Genomic DNA, 22,209 nt, shown 5'->3' on the forward strand with positions numbered 1-22,209 from the left:
ATCAGAGCACATTAAAGTCTTCCAGAAATTCTCAGTTGAAGAAATATGTTCACACCAACCCTTCATCTCCATCACCTGTCCTCATGGCTCCCTTCTCCCCAGTTTTTCATCACTTGCCTAATTTCTACTCATCCTTCAAGTTTAGATCCTCACTCTTATAGGAAGGCTTCCCTGGCAGACCCCACTCTTTGATTCCAGAATACATTCCTCCCTATACATCCCTGTAAAAGAACATTCCTGCTATGGGCATGTAGTCTAGAGTGTGTCTACTTACTTGACACTGAAGATCCTTGACAGGATCTAAGGATTTTGACTTATTTATCTTCCCATACCCAGTACATTACCTAGCACATGGCAGCAGATCAATAAACCCCACTGAATAAATGAATGCTAACAACTGCTAAATGTGTTACGCATTTACTCTGTGCCAGAGACTCTTCTAGTCTCCTTTGCGTATAGTACTAACTCAATCACAAAAATTCCTATTAAGTATTTCCCCCATTTAATACATGAAGCATCTGAAGCAGAAAGAATGCATGTATTTCATTATTCCTCTAATATGGTCTAATTTTCTTATCTCCAGGAGGGTAGACATGAATAATTATAACTCTACTTCTTAGGAAAGAGGATTTGATTATACCACCAGAAACCTGATTGGAAAAACTTTGTTACTTTTAGAAATACTACATATTAATGAACAAAAAAAGCACTGTATTTAATGGGAAAAGAATTTGGTTAGGAGTCATATTTGAATTTAACAACCAGCTCTCTTTACTCTTGATATGATACAAGTAGCAAATTAATCATCTAACCTCCAGTATGTCATCTAGAACAGGACATTAATTCTTCTCTTATTGAGCATTCCTACCAGTACTGCATGAGATAAATGTTGAAAAATTCTTTGCAGGCTTTGTATAAAGTTGGGGATACTGCTACTTTTCCCCCCATGAACCATACAATGATGGAATGATGTTTATCTACCCACATGGCAGGTACTTGTGATCAATTACTGTATGTTTCTATTTTTATTTTCCGTTGGTAAACTGATCCAAGTAATTGCAAAAGTTTTCAAATTTGCATAGAGTTAAGAAAATATCTATTGAACCAATCAAACCACATCTGTTTTGCGGCTCATAGGATAAACTGGGAAATAAGAAAAATCACTGAGTATTAATAAAAGTTTGACAAAAGTTTCAAAAATTTCAGCAAAACAAGCCCAACACAACTTATTGAACTATCTACACTGTACAGACTGTCTACACTATTCTGTTACTAATGGAATCTTATATAATATAGTCAGTGCTCCCAGCCCTACAAACTATGAACAGCTCAGTAGATAAATCTCAATAAGCCTCCACATCAAACAGACTGGAAGAAATCAAAAGACTGCTGAGCTAAGCCAGACCAGGCTGATATTTTGGTTTATTGGTTAACTGTTATGCTTGGAGAGGCACAAAGCTTAATTGCCAGGCTTGAGGTATATGTAAAAAATGCCTGACTTAAGTAGAAATACTGATCGTAGCATATGTCACCAGTTAAAATATGTGGAGATCTTTATCCAGGGTATTTTTTGTTGTCTACATTTTAAATAAATGAAATAGCCAGTCACATGGTGACTAAACATAAGTCACTGTTCCAGCTTTTTGAGAATGCTTGGAAATCCCAGGTGAAAACAAGGGAGTAACACTCTCGTTAATCCAAGTCATGTGAAAGTTAAAAGGGAAAGAATCTGGTTTAGTTTATGGCTTCTTGTGGTATTAGCCATAGGTTTCTCACAAATATTAATGAATACAACACTCTGAAACACAATATGGAAAAGTGGAGTCCGGTGGTGCAATTTGGATCTTTTTACCATTTTCTAGTGAAAAACTAACTCCATTTGGCTGAATGAGCAACAAAATGAAACATTCTTAAAGGCCCTGGGAGAAAGGTCTTCTATTCAAGTGCAGTGAAGGTTTTATGAAAAGCTGAAAATTAATTCCGCATCACTGAAGTGCTCTCATTTTCACTGCTACCGAAGCTACTCAACTACACTCAGGCAGCAGCATCTACATAGTGCTTTAGGATGTGCAAAAGACTCAGTGCAATACCTCTCCTTATAAACTTGGTATTTGAGAGAACAAAACTAATTGACAAGAGTCAGTATACTAAGTCTAGGGTACACCAGGAAGAGTCCTACAGAAAGAACAACAAATGCTGACACGATAGGTTTATTCATTCAATTAATTTAAAGTAATCGATACTAAAACAAGAGCTTCCCATACACCAAGCACCACCATATTGGGCCCTATATAGGCACTGTCATATTTATTCCTCTCAACAACTCCAGAAGAAAATTCTAGTATCATCCTTATTTTTTGGGGATGCTGAAAAGAAAGAAACCAAGGCTTAAGAAACTAAGTAACTTGCAACCAAAGTTAAACCCAGAGATGCCTACCTCAACATGCCTGCTACCTACGGCAGATTCAGAGTAAGACACTGGAGTATAAAGGGAGCATCAGCTCAGACCCTTCTCTGAAGCAAACCACACACTTAGGTTTCAAGAAAGACTTTCCAGAAGAAAAATAATTTGAGTTGAACCTAAAGGATGGAAAAACAGCACAATTTAAGAAAAAAAGAAGGGACAGGCATTTTAGGAGTAGAAAAAGCATGAACAAAAGCACCCAAAGAAAAAGCATAATGTATTCCAAGGAACAATAGGAGATTAGCTTGATTACAGTATGTCTATTTGTTGGGTGGGAAAAGGTAGTTCACAGAAGTTTAATAAACATTTGTGGGTTTGAATAGTAGGAGATAAGATGAAAGGGGCAGTTCCAAATTATAGAAGGTTTGAAAACAAAACTAAAGAAAATACAATTAACCAAATAATAATGTGGGCAACCTCACTAGTAATAAAAGCAAGGTAAATTGAAACAACATGGCCATTTTTCCCTCACATTCCCTTACACTTGCATTTAAAAAATAATTATAGCCACTACTAGGAAAATTATACAGGCTGGTAAATTTTAAATTGATATAATCTTATTTAAAAGAAGCTTGGCTATCAGTTTCACAGAATGTGAAATTTACCCACTATCCCTGTTTTGGATCACTTTTTCCAAAGAAATATTCCAAAAAACATGGGCAAAGATAAAACACATGAGACTATTCACTGCACTATTTGTTATAATGTAGAAAAATTAGGGGGAATGTAAATGCTCAAAGATAGGGAGCTGGTTAAAACAAGAAAATAGTTTTTAAAAAGAGAAAAGACAACTTAGCAGGATATAGACCTTAAACTGAGGGCAACAGAGAGCTAATGAAATGAAAATTCCTGTAGGAAGGTCATATTGGAAACCGTTTTTAAAGAAGATGAATTTATTAAGAAATTGATAATACATACATAGAATCCAAAGACAAGTAGTATCCAGTGTCCTACAAATAAACACCAGAGAATCTATCTGCAGGAAAGAACTATACATATTAAAACTTTACAAATACCACACTGTTATTAATATTTTTAAAAACTGGGGGAGAGGAATAAAATGTTTAGTAATAACAGAATTATTAAGCAAACTATAATTTGTTCATTATAAGAATATTAAGTACTTTGAAAAGATAAATATATATGCTATAACTTTATGAAAAATGCTTCCTATAAGTGGAAAAAGGACGATGCAAAATTCCTTACAATAATTACAACTTATTTTATGAAAACTAAATACTCATGGATATAAAAATGTCAGGAAAACACACCAAAATGACAACCAGTATTGCTTTATTTTGGAGATGTCTTTGCTGTGTAGCCCAGGCTGGCCTTGAAGTTCTAATCCTCCTGCCTCAGCCTTCCAATTGCTGGGATAACAGGTGTGCACTACCACACCCGCGTCGATTATTTTTGAATGAAGAACAAAAGACTCTAACTTGTCCATATTATCTGTATTTTTCTTAATATTTTAACATAAAAAAATGAGAACAAGAGTGAAATAGAGAGTGGAAAGAGGAAGAGTCCTGGAGACCACTGCCATGATCCTCTTACTCACTTGGCTCTGTCTACAGCTCTAACCAGACTATAAACCCAGTACACCAGTGGTAAAGAGGAGAGAATTAAAGCAGGAAAGCAATTGTTTTAAATATAGGGAGACAGCTCATCTATGGGTAGTGATATAGGGGAGTTTCCAAGGGTCAAAAAGGCTGAATGTGGTTTGAAAGAATGGGTAAAAGGAAAACACCTGGCCTACACAAGCATAGTGAACATGTATGGATGTTTCTTTTCAATTCAAAACTGTGCTCTTGTCTCTAAAAGATCCAAGGTTCTCCTAAGGAAACAGATCAAAACTATAGACTTGAGGGAAACAAAGAATACTGACAATATCATAGAGTGTCTCTGAATATAAAAAAATATACATCAGGGCTGGGATGTGGCTCAGTGGTAGAGTAACTAGCATGCACCATCACTACATCCTGGATTCAAATCCCAGCACTGCAGGTATGTGTGTTGGGTGGTGGAGGGGAATACACATCAAACATCAGGTAGTGTGCAGTAGTAGAAAAACCTCTTGTAAAGAGTTGGCCAAGCACCAAGCACATAGCCTATATCATAAATATCATATCATAAATATCAGAAAGACACTATACAAAAATCATCAGATGATTACCCTTGGATTACCCTAGAATAATAGCATAAAACTTGATTCCCAATTAGTGATCATTCCTTCTTCTTTCTTATCACTACTGCTAATTAACAAGATTTCTCTGCTCCTTGATTATTCTGTGCCTGCTGGATTTTGTTTTGGTTTGCTTCACTATATTAAATATGTTCTAATAGGTTGATCTTTTATCCTCCTGCAGCCTAGCACTAAGTCAGACATACACTTGATGTCTTATTTATTGATAAATAAATATTGATAGATATCAGACTATGCTTACAAAGTCAGTCCAGACTAAGATAAATAAACCAAGAAACATGATTCATTCTGCTATTGTGATTTTTTAAAAGTCTACAAAGAGTGATATTAAACACAATGCCCTAAAAAAATCAATAAATTTCAGTGAGGAGGAGGGAGAGGTTTCTAGAGAAGAAACATCCACAAAAAAATGCCATGGATTCAAATGAATTCAATTTTCATAGGCAAGCCAACCAGTATAAGGGCAGTTTGAAGATAGCGAGGGCTGAAAACAGGAAAGAAAAAAGTAAGTATTTAAGAATGGTCTGTTCATCTGTAGAAAGGTCACAACTTATAAAAGTCATATAGCAAATGAAATACATTTTTTTCCAAAGATATAATATTATAAATGGTGGCACTACAGGTAGCCCACAGAAATTACTTATTTCACCACTGAAACATTATGCTTTTACAATGATAAAAAACTGAAACTCAGGCTATACTAATACTGGTGAGTAATCAAAACAAGAGGATACCACTGAAAGAGCTTCTTTTATTTTCCCCAAATCTTGAAGCTTAAGGTGAAGTTAGTTTAATTAAAGCATGAAGGAGATGGGGATAGTAAGTTCCGTTTGGTTTCTGGGAATAACTGGGCATCTGTCACCCTTAGAAGCCAGCAACCCTGTATTTTTAATACTTAAACATTTCATTTCAAAGTTCAGACAAGGAAGCATATTACCAACACTATTCTGTGTTTATCATTTCTTATAGCAGCAGGATAAGGAAATGATCAGAACGAAAGATATGGAAGAAGGAAGGGGTTTAAAGAGGATGTGAGTTTAAAGAGTGTGGAAGAGAATACCAGAGGACAGGAAGAGAGGAAGCATGAGGAAAGGGCTTGCAGGCTCTTCCTAGTAGGAAGAGCTAAGTTTACAGAGTGCTTACAGCTTCCCACGTGTTCTACAGTTAACTTCGCAATTGAGTCCAAATTTTATCTCTCTTCCTCCACTGTTCTTCAAAGATTCAGATCACATGTTATAAATGTTTGTATCCCCTCAGTACTGACAGCACTGAACCCAGTTAGTAAGTATATGTGCTGAATGAATGATGAAGGAAAAAAAAAAGTTGGATCATTGAACACCAATCCACAGAAATGGAACCAGAGACATAGGAAGGAGTTGATTATGGAGGATGATAGAGGGGATCAAGTGAATTGAGGGGCAGAAGTATGTAACTGATCATTATCAGTATCTAAATCAGTTGTTCAGAACTTAAGTGATCACAAAAATAATACAACAAAGATAAAAATGTCTAAGAGAGAGAGAAAGATGAAAATGTCAGAATTATACTGCTAAAGTAGAAAATTCTAGCCCTTCAAGATTTAACAACTACATCAGACTTACTGATCCTCATCAAATAAAGCTAATCTGGCCTCAACTCTGTCAAGCCCAGCTGGTTTGCCCTGACACAGACAGCCTCATGCTCCACTCTTAAAGAGGTACTTTGTGCAGGGGGGAAAAAAAGTAGTTTAGAGGTGAGAAAAGAAACAAACGTGGCAGACAAGAGAAAAAGAGATTCTCAGGACAATCAGCCTAATTGGAGTTCATCGGCCAAAAAAAAAAAACACACTGAAATACCACATTCAATTTAAATAGAACAAAGATTAGGAGCTCAATTAAGTACCTATATTAGTCATTTTATTATCTCTATGACCAAATATCTAACAGGATTATTTTCCTTAAGGAAGGAAAGATTTATTTTGCTCATGGTTTGAGAGATTTCAGTCCAAAGTATTTGGTTCCATTGATTCTGGGCCCATGGTAAGGGAGAATACCATGGCAATGTGTATTAGAGTGAGGAAGAGATTGGGGACCAGGTATAACCTTCAAAGACACACCTCCAGTGACCTACTTCTTCAATGAGGCCCTGCCTTCTAAAGTTTCCAGAATCTTCCAAAATAGTGCCACTAGCTGGAGACCAAGCATTCAACACAAGAGTTTGTAGGGGACGTTTTACATTCAAAGCTTAACAGTACCAATTCCAACAAATTTAGGAAGATTACTTGATTTCACACTTTTTGGCTATCCAATAAGAAAATCAATATTGCAAAATATGGGTCAAATTCCAAAATTAATCAGAGTTTTTAATAAAAAAGCAATGTTTCACATTCTGTTGGCTTCTAAGCGATTAGCTATAAACTTCAGAGAAATTTCATATTACAGAATAGCATTTTGAGGTTTAGAAAGCAATTATATTCAACATCTCTGTTTTAATGGTCTAGAAAACTCTGTACCTCTGAATACATACATTTTGCTCCTGGGTGCTATGGTCTGTACATGATTTTTCACCCAAAGATACATATGCTTGAAGCCTGTCTCGCCCTAAGTGTAACTGTGTTCAGGTGGTGGAAGCTTTAACAGGTGGGGCCTAATAAAAGTAATTAGGTTATGATGAGCAGGGGGTGTTTCCACAATCTAGAATGGATTATTAATGCTGTCTTGAAGAACGAGTCAGTCTTATGGTACTGGGTTAGTTTTTAACACAGTGAGTTATTAGAAAACAAGGTTGCCCCATGAGCTTGGCCCTTCTGAATGCAACTGATTCCCTTTCTACTTCTCTGCCATGTTATGTAGCCAAGAAGCCCTCTCTAGGACATGAGCGCCATGCTGTCTGAACCAACTTCTAGTCACCAGAATCATGAGCCAAATAATCCTCTTTTCTTTATACGTTATCTAGCATTAAACATTCTGTTATAACAAAACAAAATGGACTTAAGACATTAGGTAAAATTTTTTAAATGTAAGCTACTTCTAAGAATGAATTGCATGAAACCATACACTGGACACTTGCCTGTCATATCTTTATACAATTATAGGTAGTAAATATGTAAAGGAGAAAACATAATGTCCTACTATACTAAAATACAAATATATTATCTTCTAAAGTTGTCATTGTTCTTAATGAGAACATCTTCAAAGATTTTGAGGTGGCCTAGGAGAATGTACCAGCTGACATCATTAGTTACCTAATCAACATTCATTCCTTCATCCCATCCTTCATTTTAACAGAAATTGACTTTGGAAATTCACCTTTCAGAGTATTCATATGCTTCAGGGAGGGCGAGTACCAACCCAGATCCAACTAGAGAACCCTGATTAGTCTAAGCTAATTCTGGTGCATTTATTTCCCTTGCCAGAATTAACCTGGGGCATGCTAAGATACTAACATTGGTTGACAGGATGCACAGACCATGGGATGGTGTGCATAGCTTCTGTAGCACCTAGATGCAATAGCTATAGAACCTTTATGATTGCAGCCATCCTTCAACCATCAAGAAAACGTCTCTGTGTCCATGCAATCATACCTGGGCTGCTATAGTAGAAACATGGAACAAAACATGGGTCTTTGATGGTGTTATCAATCTAAAATTAGTCCATTCCCTCTCCTGGCTATATATGAGATAACTTTTCCTTGTTTAAATTTTAATCGGGTCTTCTATTACTGGCACCTAAAAGCAATCTAACTCAAGTGATGTGGCTCAAGTGGTAGAGCACCTGCCCAGTAAGCACAGGCCCTGAATTCAAACCCTTGTTATCACCAAAGGGGGAAAAAAAAGCCAAAGGTCAGAAACTTGTAAACAATTCCTAATGTCACGTAAAATTCAAACTAGTCTCCTTAACATTAGTCACTGATATAATAAGCCCCAGAATGTAGTTCAGCGCACATAGCAAGTAGGTCGTCAATGAATCCTTGCTTTAGGAAAGAACAATGAACACTTCTATCATACCCTCTCTGTCCTAGTCTGGTTTATCATCTAACTTTCTCAGACATGTACAATGTTCATTTCAACTCCCCATCTTTATTTATACCAAATAATCCCAAATGCAACATCCTATCCTCCCCTCTACCTATTCAAATCCTGCCCATTCTTTCAAGCCCAGGTTAAATCTAGGCCACTGTCTAGGGCCTGACTTCATCCTCCTCTGACCCTAACTCCCCAGACGGTCAGTACCACACAGCTTGATAATTATATTTCCTAAACTAGTTCACAAGTTGGTCTCATCTCTCAATCAACAATAAACTCCTTGAAATCCAAGACCATGTCATAAACTGCTTTTGTACATACTAGAGTACCAAAGTATATAGTAAGTCTTCAATGAAAATTTTTATAGATTGTATTTTATTTTTAAAAACATTCAATGTAAACAACAATAGTTGGAAATTCCTGGAATTTCAAGATGCTACATTGCTAAAATCAGTAGTTATAAGAACTAAATTCTGAATAAAAAAGAAGTATTATCCAAGTTCTAAAGAAACTGTTCCCTCTAGCTTTAACCTTTTTGACTCCATCTTCTCATTTGGAAAATAGCTCTGTGGTATTTGTATACACGTAGTGAGTGGGCAACAAATGCTGCTTATAAAGCCCCTGTTGGATGAAAACTTTATCTCATAGTCCTGGAAGCAAACCTGACATCTTAAATTATGTAATCCTAGTATTACATTATATTAGTCTGGCTCATATAAAATGTAAACTACAAAAATACCAAAGCTTATAAAAAATATTTACTCATGCTTTTACTAAGATGCAGAAAGAGGATGCATGCATTGCCAAAATTCCACAGAACATGCTCAAACGCAAGCAACAATGCCATAGTTATAAGAAGGCAATGGCCTGAAGCAGTACTTAAGAACAGAGATCACTTGGTTCATGCAAAAGTCAATATTTAAGAACGTAATGACTAATTCCCACTTCAAGTCCATGAACAAATTTCTTTTTAAGAAATTCTTTTTGGTTAAAATTCTTATTTGTGGTTTTCCTACCTATAATCCATGAACCTAAGAATAAATAAAAACTTGAAATATGAAACTCTCCAGTAGGCCAAAGTGTCAGTATAGACTTAATTCTGATGTAAGAACTTCTCAACAAGGATTATATAAAACTTGTACTTTATTTCCCAGTCTCCAAAAATTACCTACTATGGCTTAAGAACCAGATTGAATGTTCTACAAATACCTGTGGAAAATGGATGAATGACACCTCCAGACCATATCCAAACCCTGGGGCTCTACACTTGTTTTCAAATCATTAATATTTAAAATTCCAAGATAAGTATCTCTTTGAGAAAATCAATCTCATATTCTACATTAAGATCATTTGAATCTTAACTAATATTATTGCTGCTAAAAGAAACTTTATTTCTAAATAATCAATTAGTTGAGCTTACTGTGAGCTAAAAATTACCATTAAGTTATATTACCAGCACTAGTTTGTGATCTTGAGCAAATCACTTAGCTTTTGTACACTTCAGTTTTCACATCTGCAAAATGATAACAGGATTGGATGACTTCTTAAGTTCTCCTAAGGATAAAAGCTAATGATAATTGTTACTGCCATATTTTAAAGATCTGAATGAAAAATATAAGCACATACTCTGAAAAACATTAGGTTCAGTCTAAAAGAAATGAATTTTTATAACCCCCAAATCCTCTCCTAAGCACCAAACTATTACCAATACAAGAGCTTTACAAAGGTTATCGTGAAAATAGCAAATTTCTAACTAGCAATATTGGGACAATTTAATTCATTCCCTACTTCCAACCAGAAAACTAAGTTTTTTCTGTACTTGTTCTATTGCATGACATCAGAAACCTTAAGGTATGCTCTTCCTTCACCTCTATCTACACAAAAACTATGGGCAGCTCACTAAGGAAAACACATTCCAGGGCCAAAAAAATGCATAATCCCTATCTCTTCCACCTTCCACAAAAAGATCTTAAAGTAACCTCAAAGCAAACTTCTCCTCAGAGCCCCCTGTTAAAATCAACCAATCATGTGGAAGATGTGAGATTACTGGTTCACAATCAGACAGTGAAGTAGCTCCTTTCCTACAATCTGACACCATAAAAATCTAAAGCCTGACTCCAAAAACAGTGACTTAAGGCTTGTGACGAACAATGTGTGTTGATGGATAAATCAGCACTGCTCTGCAGACAGAATGCAGTTTGTATTCTAGTCATGCCACTTTCTGGCTGTATGTAACAGTCAAATAACAAAATTTTGCTAACCTTGGTTAGCCTCTCTGTGAGAAGTGACATCACCTGCCTCACAAGGCTGTCATTAAGGCTAACTCAAACACATAAAAATGGTCTGGCAGGTGCTGAGCACAGAATAGGCCACAGGCACCAGCAACATATTACCTCCGTTCAGAACCTCTTACTTTCTTCAATTCAGTTGAACAGAGTCCAGCACAACAGGTAATAGTCAAACTCTTTTTGTTTTTTTCATGTGTAGTAGCTTATATTCATTGCACTCTTCATCTGACTGTCCGTTCCCCTAGGACACAGAATAGTTCTCATTCTTCTCTACATCCCAATACCTAGCAGAGTCTGGTTCAGAGTGAAAAGATAAAAAACAAAAACCAAAACTGCTTGTTTGAGAAAACTGAGAATTCTTAGGTCTGAAGATGTTACTATTATCCAAGCCACAATTTGGCTAATCAGATGCTATTATGGTTCAAACAAACGAGCTACTCTGAATTCTAATAATTAAATTCTCTAAAATATAAAGGCTCAATTGACCTACAGCTCTCAATTTTAGTTTTGAGAACCCAATTCTGTCCTAAACAATGGAGTGGGTAACCACAGAAACTTGTGGAATCTCTTTTCCTAGAAAACATGATTAGGAGAAAAGCCAATAAATCTGGAAATTGCTTCAAAATCTTCCTATAAGCAGGATGCTGGACTAGATTAGATGCTCCTCAAAAGATCTGCCAGACCTATTACACTAAGATGTTAGGAAAAATAATTAAAATAATTCTGTTATTTATATCCAGGGAAATAAAATAATTTTTAACATCTCTAAATATAGTCACTGGAAATAATTTTGCTTGGATCTAGTAACACTTTTACAAATACATTTTCTTCTTAAATTGCAATAAACCAAGTACATAATTGAACTAGAACTCTCTTTAATAAGACAGAATAAAGATTACATATAACACAATAAATAAGATTATTCTTTTGTTTCCCTTTTAAAATCTGTGTTTCCATATTACCCCAAATCTATTCATACTCCAAGCCAGTCAGCCTTCCTTCCTTCCTTCCCTCCTTCTTTTTCCTTCCTTCCTTTCAGTTTTCTCAAGGATAAAAGCAAATGATAACTGTTATTCTTTCTGTCTCACTCTCTTTCTTTTTTGTGGCACACAAGTAAAATGTCCTTTTTCATTCTTCATAAGCTAAAGAACATATCACACAGGACCAGTGGGCTCAAAAGTTCAAACACTGCAAGTGTACTCCACATACTTATTTTTTAATGTTTTTATTAGGATAAATTAACTGTGCAAGGACTTGCACTGTGATATCTACATACATGCATACAGTACACTTTGATCAAATTCATCCCCTTTAATTGCTTTCTCGCCCCACACCTTTTTAAGTTTTTAGTGGGGTTCAATATAATAAACTTTGATCATATTTACTCCCCATCACCCACTGCTTTCACCCTCCCTTCCCTCCGGCTTCCCACTCAACAGTCCTCCTTTTACAATTGTCATACTATTAATTTTTGGTCTAGATTCTGCATATGAGCGAAAACGTGTTATTTGTCTTTCTGAGCTTGGTTTATTTTGCATGAAATAATCATGGTCACCATAAACACGATGATCTCCAGTTCCATGCATTTTGTGCAAATGACATAATTTCATTCTGTGTATCTACTACCTTTTCTTTAACCCTTCATTGGTTATTGGGCACCTAAGCTGATTCCATAGCTTGGTTATTATGAATAGTGTTACAAAAAACATGGGTGTACAGGTGTCTTTATTGTATATTGATTTACATTCCTTTAATAGATGCCCAAGAGTGGGATAGCAGGATCATATGACAGTTTTTTTTTTACTTAGCTTCAATACTTCATATTTTACAAACTTTTAAAAGTTTGTTGTTGTTATTGTGCTAGGGTTATATTTGACATTTACAAAAGTTTTACAATATATCATAGCTGAATTCACCCCTCCATCATTCTCCTTTATCCCCCTCCTCCCATATGGTAGTTTTATTTTAGATTTTTTAGGTACCGCCATACTGACTGTACAAGTTTACATTCCCACCAATGGTGTATAAGTGTCCCCCGCATCCTCACCAGCATTTGTTGTTTGTTTTCTAGATGACAGCCATTCTGACTGGGGTGAGATGGACACTCAGTGTCATTTTGATCTGCATTTCCTTTATGGCTAAGAACACTGAACATTTTGTATGTATTTACTTTACTTGCCACTTGTAATTGAGAACTGTTTCATTTGCCCATTTATTAATTGGCTTATTTGTTCTTTTAGTGTTTAATTTTTTGAAATCTTTATATAGCCTGGATATTAATCTTTTGCCCAATGAATAATTTGCAAATATTTTCTCCCATTTTGTGGATTGTCTCTTCATTCTGGTAACTGTTTTCTTTCATGTGCAGAAGCCTTTTAATTAGACGCAATCCCATTTGTCAATTCTTGCTCGTATTTCCTGAGCAACTGGAGTCCTATTCAGAAAGTCATTGTCTATGCCTATTTCTTCAAGTATTTTACCTATGTTTTCCTCTAGTAGTTTCAAAGTTTCAGGTCTTACACTGAGATCTTTAATCTATTTTGAATTGATTTTTTTTACAGGGGCACTCCACATACTTATAAGGAAGAAGACAAGCCCCTGCTCCTTTCTATTTATGTGAAACAGAAACTCCTTACCCCTATATGGTAGCTACTGTTGTAGGCACTGGGAATACAGCACTCTACCAAACTTGCAATTCTAGTAACATGAGGTAAAACCTGAGCTTAGTATTTTAGAAGGGAGAGACCACTTGTTTTACAGAGGAAAAACATAAAGGCACTGAGAAGTTAGCTAACTTGTCTCAGATGGTTATCATGACTAGACAGGAACAAAGGCAAGAGTAAAAATCAGATTTCTTATTTCTTCTCTATTATCAAAATTTGCATATTCATTCAGCAATTATGTCTGTATGCTTTCTATATGCCACACACTATGCAAGGGACCACACTATATGCATATAGACCAGGTACACAAAAAATAGTAAGACACTAACTCTGATGCTGTCACAAAAAACACAGTCTAACAACAAGACAGTGAGAGGAGTACAACAGTAGAAGCAGTAGCAGAGAGGAATAGCACTCTGTGTCTCTAATTGCTTAGGTCTTTGAATACTGTCAAAGAAAACGAACAAGTCGTCTCTTTTATGTTTATAATAACCCAATGAGAACAGAGCCTAGACCTTATTGTTCCTGACATGTAGAGGAGAAACTAAAGTGCAGGGCAGATAAAGGAGTCTATTAAGGTCATCTCCAGTGGCAGCAAGATGCCTGGAAACCAAGTTTGTTTACTTCAAGATAGCCATTTCTTCCCCACTAGATGGAAAAGACAGATGTTCTTTTTACATTCAGTTTCGTTCTGACTAAGAGTACACGTTTGCAAGATTGTGTGCTGGACAATCTGTGGTTGTGAAAGCAAACTTAACTGTCCTGTGAGGTGTCATCAGCTGAAGTTAGTTATTACATTGCTAAGTAACAACCTACAAGCCATCATTTCTAGCATTCTTAAAGTGTCCATTATGTATACAAGAAATACATGAAAAAGTTTCTACCCTTGGAGAATTAATGTTGTAGGGAACAAGCACATAAACATTTCAACAAAAATGACATGATTAAATAAACTACAAAAGCAGAAGAACCATCACAAACAATTGCAAATGTGTAACAGTAAAGGCTTTACACAGCAAATCTAATGGTAGCTGACAAGAAATACTCTCTTCTAGAATTAAAAAGAAAACAAAATCGTATAGGTGATGATATATACCAATCTTCGGGTTACTGAAATAAAGACTCTTACCAGAAATGTTCATCACATTTAAACAAAATATTAATATTTTAACTCCCTCATTTTTCACCTTTAATTACACAAAACAATTATACAAATATTGCATATCCCTCTTTCTAAGAAAGTTGTAATTTTGTATTCTCTCCTATCCAAAAGGAATAAATTTATAATGGAGGTTTCTACCAGCGTGACTTTGGCAAAAAGACTAAAACTGTGTGGCATCATCGCTCTATTCCTCTATTCTCTTTCAGATGCAACCTAAATGAAATAAATCTGATAATTTTCTCCTGTACATAGTAGACACATCCAAGAATCACTTCAAAAAAACTAAAAGGGAAGCCAAGTGTGTTAGCACACACCTGTAATGCCAACACAAGGGAGGCTAAGGCAGAAAGATCACAAGTTCCAGGCCACCCTGGGCTACAGAGAGAGACCCTGCCTCAAAAAACAAGCAAGCAATAATAACAAAACACAAAAAACTAAAAGAGAAAACCACATCTTCATTTTCAAGTCAGTTTTAAACAAAAACTTTACTTGTTGATAATCTTAATATATTTGATTTACGTAACAATTTATCATGACTTTATAATACGGTCCAACTATTTTAAACTTTAGCATATCATAAAATTATTTTAAAAGTGGACAAAAGAGAAACATTAGTAATTTTAAGTTAATGACAGGAAGAATTACTTTAAGAATAGGCAAAAAAATAAGGTTATAATCATCCTTCCAAAGGGGAAATGTTATTTATTTTAAAAAATGACTCAGTTTAAAAAAAAAAAAAGCAACTCTATATTTCCTGCATATATTAAGGGGATTTGTACTTATAGCCAGTTACCTTCTTTTAACTATTTGGGCAGTGTTATTCATAGGGTGATAAGTAGCTATTTAAGTAACAATTCAGGACTACTACAGTAGGTTTCACTAAAATTACTGCCAGCTTATGGATTACTTCAGGTTGCTTATTAAAAACAAGTTAGTACTAAGTCCTAAGACTTAGTTCCATCATTTAAAAAAAAAATGTTATGTAACAACAGCCTAAACCCCAATTTGAAACATGGTAACTTTTTAAGTAGGAGAGAACCTGCACTCACAGCTAGGTCTTCAGAAGAAAGGCCACCAGGCCAAAGTGGATCCCAAGTTAAGGACATAACTGGACATGTAGCGACAGTGACATCTAGTGCTAACAACTGTAAGCCCAGTGGAGTGCCATTAAATCCTGTCAAGTGCTCAAGAACAGTCAAAGCTGCTCTTCTTTTAAACCAAACAGCCACGGGCAGTGGCTCATAACTGTAATCCTAGGTACTCAGGAAGGTACAGACTGGGAAGATCATGGTTCCAGGCCAACCAGAGCAAAAAAGTTTGCAAAACCCCATCACAAGCTGGGCACAGTGGCGCATGCCTGTCATCCCAATAATAGTGGGAAGCGTAAAATAGGATCACAGTCCACAGTCCAGGCCAGCCAAGGCAAAAAAGTGAGACCCTATTTCCAAAATAACCAAAATATAAGTGGCTGAAAGTGTGACTTGAGCAGTAGAGTATCTGCCTAACAAGTGTAAAGCCCTGAGTTTAAACCCCAGTATTGCCAAAAAGAAAAAAAGTATATACTATATCAAAAAATTACCTACAATCAAAATGGCCATAGGCTTCTTTCCAGAGCTTTAAAAAAAAAAAACATCTTAGAGAATAAACTGAAGACCAAAAAGTAAAAAGAACTGTTCATTCCATAAAGCCAAAATCTCCTAACTCCTCCCAAAGACTTTACTGAAAAGGTAATCTGGGTCCCATCTAAATTTCCACTGTACAACTAAACATACAAAACCAGTAGTTAATAATGCATCAATAAAAAGTAATTTAAAACATTTCAAGAATAACTGAAGAAAAGATACAAAAAAAAAAGAAAAAACTTTAGTTACTGCACTGAGAAACAAGTCTAAAACAAGTCTACACTTCAACCCTTGCTATTATACTGTATTTTTGTGGTTTTGAAAGGTTAACTTTTTAAAGAGTTGATATTCTTGCCCAAAGGCTTAGAATTTGATAGCACAGATTAGTTTATTATAGAACTTTTATAGTTTTATGCTGTAGCTGCATCTGTTAAAAAAAGCAGAACTTTGACAATTATTTTCAACCAGGACAGTATTGCTTAAAAAGTAAAGTTAGCATTAGGTGAGCTTACCTATTTGTTTTGGAAAGTTCATCCCTTCCCCTTTTAACTCCAAAAATTCTTGTGATCAAAGAACTAAACAGAAGTGTGGATGAATTTCTCACCTAATGTAAAAATAGATACACAATAAGAGTTAAGAAATATTCGTGGCATGAAATCAACATTTATAACATTCAAACTAGATATTCAAAATCATCACCCAACTGGTTAGTGTGAGGCTAAAGAAAATATGGTTTGTGTTCATAAAATAAGACAACTTTCAAAAAACTTTATAATAATTCATTCAATGACTTTCTCTTAAGTTGACCTGTACAGTCTAACCACATGTATAATAACAGATTTTTCCTATATTTCTAATATTATCAGCTGTACTCATTATGTCTCTAACTTCTATCACTGAATAACACTTCTTTAAAAAAACACAATTTCTCTATATCCTTCTTGACAATGAATAATCCAAAATTGACCTCAATTATTTCCATTTATTTTCTGTACTCATTTACTTATGAGAAAATACTTTTAAGATTTAACTTTGAAGACTCCATATAATATAATAACACAGACAAGAAAATAGTTAATATTTAAGATGATGTTTATTAACTTCACAAGGGCTGTAACCTAGTCAAGCAATCTTAACACTAAAATTATTTTAAATAACTGATTAATAAAAATAAGGCAAGAGAGACAAGCATGATAGGGCATGCCTATAATCCCAGCACTATCAGGGCTGAGGAATCACAAGTTTGAGGCCAGCCTGGGCTGTATAGTGAGATCTTGTCACACACACACACACACACACACACACACACACACACACACGCACACACGCACAAGAGAAATTATCATTAATAAACTGGAATTATTCCTCAAGATATTAATAGAGCATATCTCTTCTAAACCAATATGTTTAGAAGAGGTATGAATACCTTAGAATTTCATTAAAAAATCTTCAATGTCCTACCATTGTCAGGCTTCCTCAATTACCTTGCAAAATCAGAGTAGAAGTATGTATGCACTGACTCCCCTATAGTGTGCAAAGCATTACACCTGCACCATGGAGAACATAAGAGGTATAGAAGATACACACTTACTACTACCATAGAACTAATATTCTAGTTAGTTGGTATAATTATCATATGGTATGTTAACTAGCAATGTAAGCTGAAAGGTCGTAAAAAGTAATAATGCAAGGTTTATAAATCAGTCTGATATGGTGACTCATACCTATAATCCCAGCTACTCAGGAGGTAGAGATGGGTAGGATCAAGGTTCAAAACAAGCCAGGGAGAAAAGTTAGTGAGACCCCATGTCAACCATTAGGTCAGGTGTGGTAGTGTGTATCTGTCGCCCCAGTTACATAGGAGAAATAAATAGAAGGATTAGGGTCCAGGCCAACCAAAACAAAAAAAATAAAAATAAAAAAATCACATGAGACCCCATTAAAAAAATAACTACAGCAAAAAGTGATTGAAGTAGTAGAGCACCTGCCTAGCAACTGCAAGGCCCTGAGTTCAAACTCCAGCATAAATAAACAAACAAACAAACAAACCACAGTAAGGGTCACAAACTTAAATGTCCAGAAGGATCAGTGAGCAACAGAGGTAGCAGTGGACTTTATCTAATGCAGTTACTATTCAACTTCTGTCTACTGTGTCATGAGGGAACATAAACCCAGTATTGCCAGATCTTCTGCTTTTTAAGAGAAGCCAGAAACCCTGACTTTTATGTGAAATCTCACTATTTTGAAATGCTGGCAACAAATTAAAGAGGAAAAAACCAGTGGAGGCCAAACAAAACAGTGTAAACTGCATTTGTCATACTGGCCAGCAGTTTGCAATCTCTCCTCAAGAAGCCCAGAACTGACTCAATTCATCCACAGCAACCCTGGAAGTAGACTTTATAGATATACCAACACAATTCACAGAAAAATTGCAAAGAAATCCTAAAATTGGACAGATATAATTATGTTCATTCTACAATCAGGAAACAGTATAGTCCCTATTCTGTGGACCGTCAAATATCCCAAAATAACACATCAATCCATCCTGCTATCTGACCAGCTCAGGTCTTGTATCTCCTACTCAATCTACTTATATAGTTCCTAGACTCTTAGGTCTAAGATGACTTGAGAAATACATCTGTCTCCTCCCAAAATCAATAACAAAACAACATAAAAAGGGAATGTGGGAGTATGGCTCAGTGGTAGAATAAGTTGCCTTGCACAAACAACAATGCAATGCAAACAAACAAATCATATATACACACACACGAAACTGAAATGCAAACACCATCTTTTCCTAAACCAAACTTTCTGACAAAGGAATGCTTGGAGATGTTGAGTTTGCACCCTTTAAGCAAAACTGTAGAGGACTGTTTTACAAAGTGAATAAGCAGCCCCAGAAACAAAGCTCTTTTGTTTGAGTCAATAGGCAGGAGATACATGATGGATCAGTGGGTTACAGTACTACCAGCCTGATCCATCCCGCTACTGACTGAATATTTGTGACTCTCCATGCTCCCCAATTTATCAATTGAAATCTTAACCCCCAGGGTAATGATATTAGGAGAGAGAGCATTTAGGATGTGAGTAGATCATAAAAGCTCTACTCTCATGAATGGGATATTCATGAGACCCAAATAAAAGAGGCCAGAGAGAGATCCACTGCCCCTTTTACTATGTGAGGATAAGAAGACACCCTCTATGATCCAGAAAGCAGTAGTCTCCTGAACTGTGAGAAAAAAAAATTCTGTTGCTTATAAGTAAGTCACCCAGTTTATAGTATTTCATTATAACAACATGAACACACTAAGACATGTGTAGACAATGATGATCATTATCTATTCAAATGATGGTATTCTAACAGGCCTCTGCATTAATTATTTATATTCACAGAAAAACTCCTTCATTAGCTCTTTGGTCACCCTGTTAACTCAGTTAGTATACAATCATTTCCAAATATTTACCAACTTGAACTACAGGCACCCCAAAAGATTATAAAATGATACTTTTCTTAGTATCATTCTAAAAATTACTTTTCCTTTTATTGATATGTCGTATGTCATAAAATTCACCATTTTAAAGTATATTAGTCAGTGGTTTTTACTGTATTCCCAAAGTAGGAAAGTATCACCACTATTGCAACAATATTTTCATTATCCACAAAGAAACCCTGTATACGTTAGTCATCATTCCCCATCATCTCACAGTAGGAAAGTAATAATCTACTTTTTGCCTCTATAAATTTCTCTATTCCAGACAGCTCATGTACATGGTATTATGACATAGGTACCCCTTTTATAACAGGTTTCTTTCACTTGCCATAATGTCCTCAAGGTTCAGTCATGTTACAACATGTAACAGTTATGTTATTCCTTTTTATGGCTGCATGATATCCATTTGTGTTCCCACCTCCACTGGGAAGGCTGAGAATTACAAGGAAAGATGATCAGATATCCTGCCCAGAAATGTCTCAGATTCCATATATTTGTCCTTAGACAAAGTTATTTTGCTTCTCTGAGACTTGTTTTCCTTATTTATAAAATCTGGACCATAAGAGAACTGAGATTAATTAATGTAAGGTAAATGATGCAACATATGTGAAAATACTCAGAGAGAGCCACTCTGATTATGTCTATTATGTCCGTATATTCCTAGAGCTTAATATATCATCTACAGCAGAGTAGGTAGCCTAATGCCTACCATGCTTTTACAATAAAGCATTTTCTTTGTATTTTAAAAATGCCTACTAGGTGGTAAAGACTGAGAAATCTATATGGTCTCAATACAAAAGATCAAGAGTCTATAAAAAACAAATATATATATGAATGCTTTCTGAAAATGTTCCCTTACTGCAAATTAAAATTAAATTCATTTTACTTGTGCTTTTTTTCCCTCTATTATCAGGAAAAACATTAAGTCAAAAGTCCACATGAAGCCAGCTTTAGGCAGATACATTCCTGAGAGGATATGTACAAATCAAATTTCAGTTAATCAAACCATATTTTACAGGCACCAAGGAAAAATTACCCTTTAAACAAGTTCAAAAAACATGCTACAGTAAATTGTTTTTGTAAAATGAAGACTTCTTCACAGTCACTGATAATATTGATTTATAATTTCATCCTATCTCAGATGAGATTTTTATAAGAAAGGAATCATAACTATACATTGCAATGAAAATATGGCTCATTATAACTATAATTTTTTTTTTTGTCTAGTAAAGCAAACACAAAACAGAAACAAAAGATTACTTCACAACCGGAGTTAAAAAGGAAGAGTCCAAGAAATAAACTTATACTTAAGCATCTATATGTATTTATGCAGCCTTTTGTGGAGGTATGCAAGCACATGCATAATGTTCCCATATAAAACTCATGTAGGAAAAAAGAGGAAGAAAATGTACCAGAATAATGATGTCTGTATGATAGTTTAACAGGTGACTTTTATAGTTCTTATTATGTTTTCTTTCATGTTCAAAATTTCTGAAGGCACATGTATTACTACTTACAGAGTCTCAAAAATTACTCTTTCCAAAAAAAGGAATCACTCATTTCTAACACTTTCAATTTTGCCAAAAAAGTAGGAAAAATCACCAGGTTTCACTCTGGCAGAACCCTTTCACAGGAAACATTTCTTGTAAGATCAGGAATTAGGCTTTTAGAAAACAATATAATATTGCAGCAGTCAATTTTAAGATCTTTAATTTCCTAATGAATGAGCCACATCCCCACCTCTCTGAATGCACTGGCAGTATACAGGTATTGCTTTGCTTCCTGTAAAGGCAAAAGGTAAAAACTGTGCCCTCAAGAGTCATTATGCAACGCTCCTAGACAGAATTGCAGGAGTCTGTATCTCTTACAGAAAGATGCACAGTTTTCCAGGCAAGAGCTGGCAGCCTTGAGGATTTCTCCTCACACAGGGAGTCCGCGCCTTTGGCTGCAACTGCAATAGACTGACCCTTGATTAGAGGCTTACCATACAGACCTGAAATGGCTTGTGTGGCTCACTCATTGGAAAGACTGTCTTTCTAGGAAATACTCCACTTACTGTGGGCTTGAAATCTTGCTTGTCTCCTCTCCTTTTGCCAGAGTTTTTAAAAAGTCACCTTTTAAGCACCTATAAATCACAGGTTATTCTCCTTTATTCTAAAACACACAACGACACAGGAAAGCAAACCAAAGAAAGAAAACAAAACAACAACAACAACAAAAAAACACATGGTGTTTCTCCCAGTATTCAAGGAAAAAAATCTACATTAACTTTTTCTTTTTTTAGAGGTACTAGAGTTTGAACTCAGTGCCTCA

The 22,209-nt window shown here is 35.5% G+C and overlaps 1 protein-coding gene across 9 annotated transcripts in view; it reads right to left on the reverse strand.

Annotated features, from left to right (window-relative positions):
- Thada (THADA armadillo repeat containing) overlaps positions 1-22,209 on the reverse strand; it is a 321,031-nt gene that overhangs the window by 206,019 nt on the left and 92,803 nt on the right. For all 9 annotated transcript variants that reach the window (XR_012439673.1, XM_074049587.1, XM_074049582.1 and 6 more), the window contains one exon: positions 16,918-17,009. Coding sequence is in view for 8 of the 9 variants with exons in the window: in XM_074049587.1 (XP_073905688.1) it covers positions 16,918-17,009 (92 nt within the window). In the remaining variant the exon portion in view is untranslated. The remainder of the gene's footprint in view (positions 1-16,917; positions 17,010-22,209) is intronic.

Source organism: Castor canadensis, chromosome 12 (genome assembly GCF_047511655.1).
Source record: "Castor canadensis chromosome 12, mCasCan1.hap1v2, whole genome shotgun sequence".
In the NCBI taxonomy this organism is placed as follows: Eukaryota; Metazoa; Chordata; class Mammalia; order Rodentia; family Castoridae; genus Castor; species Castor canadensis.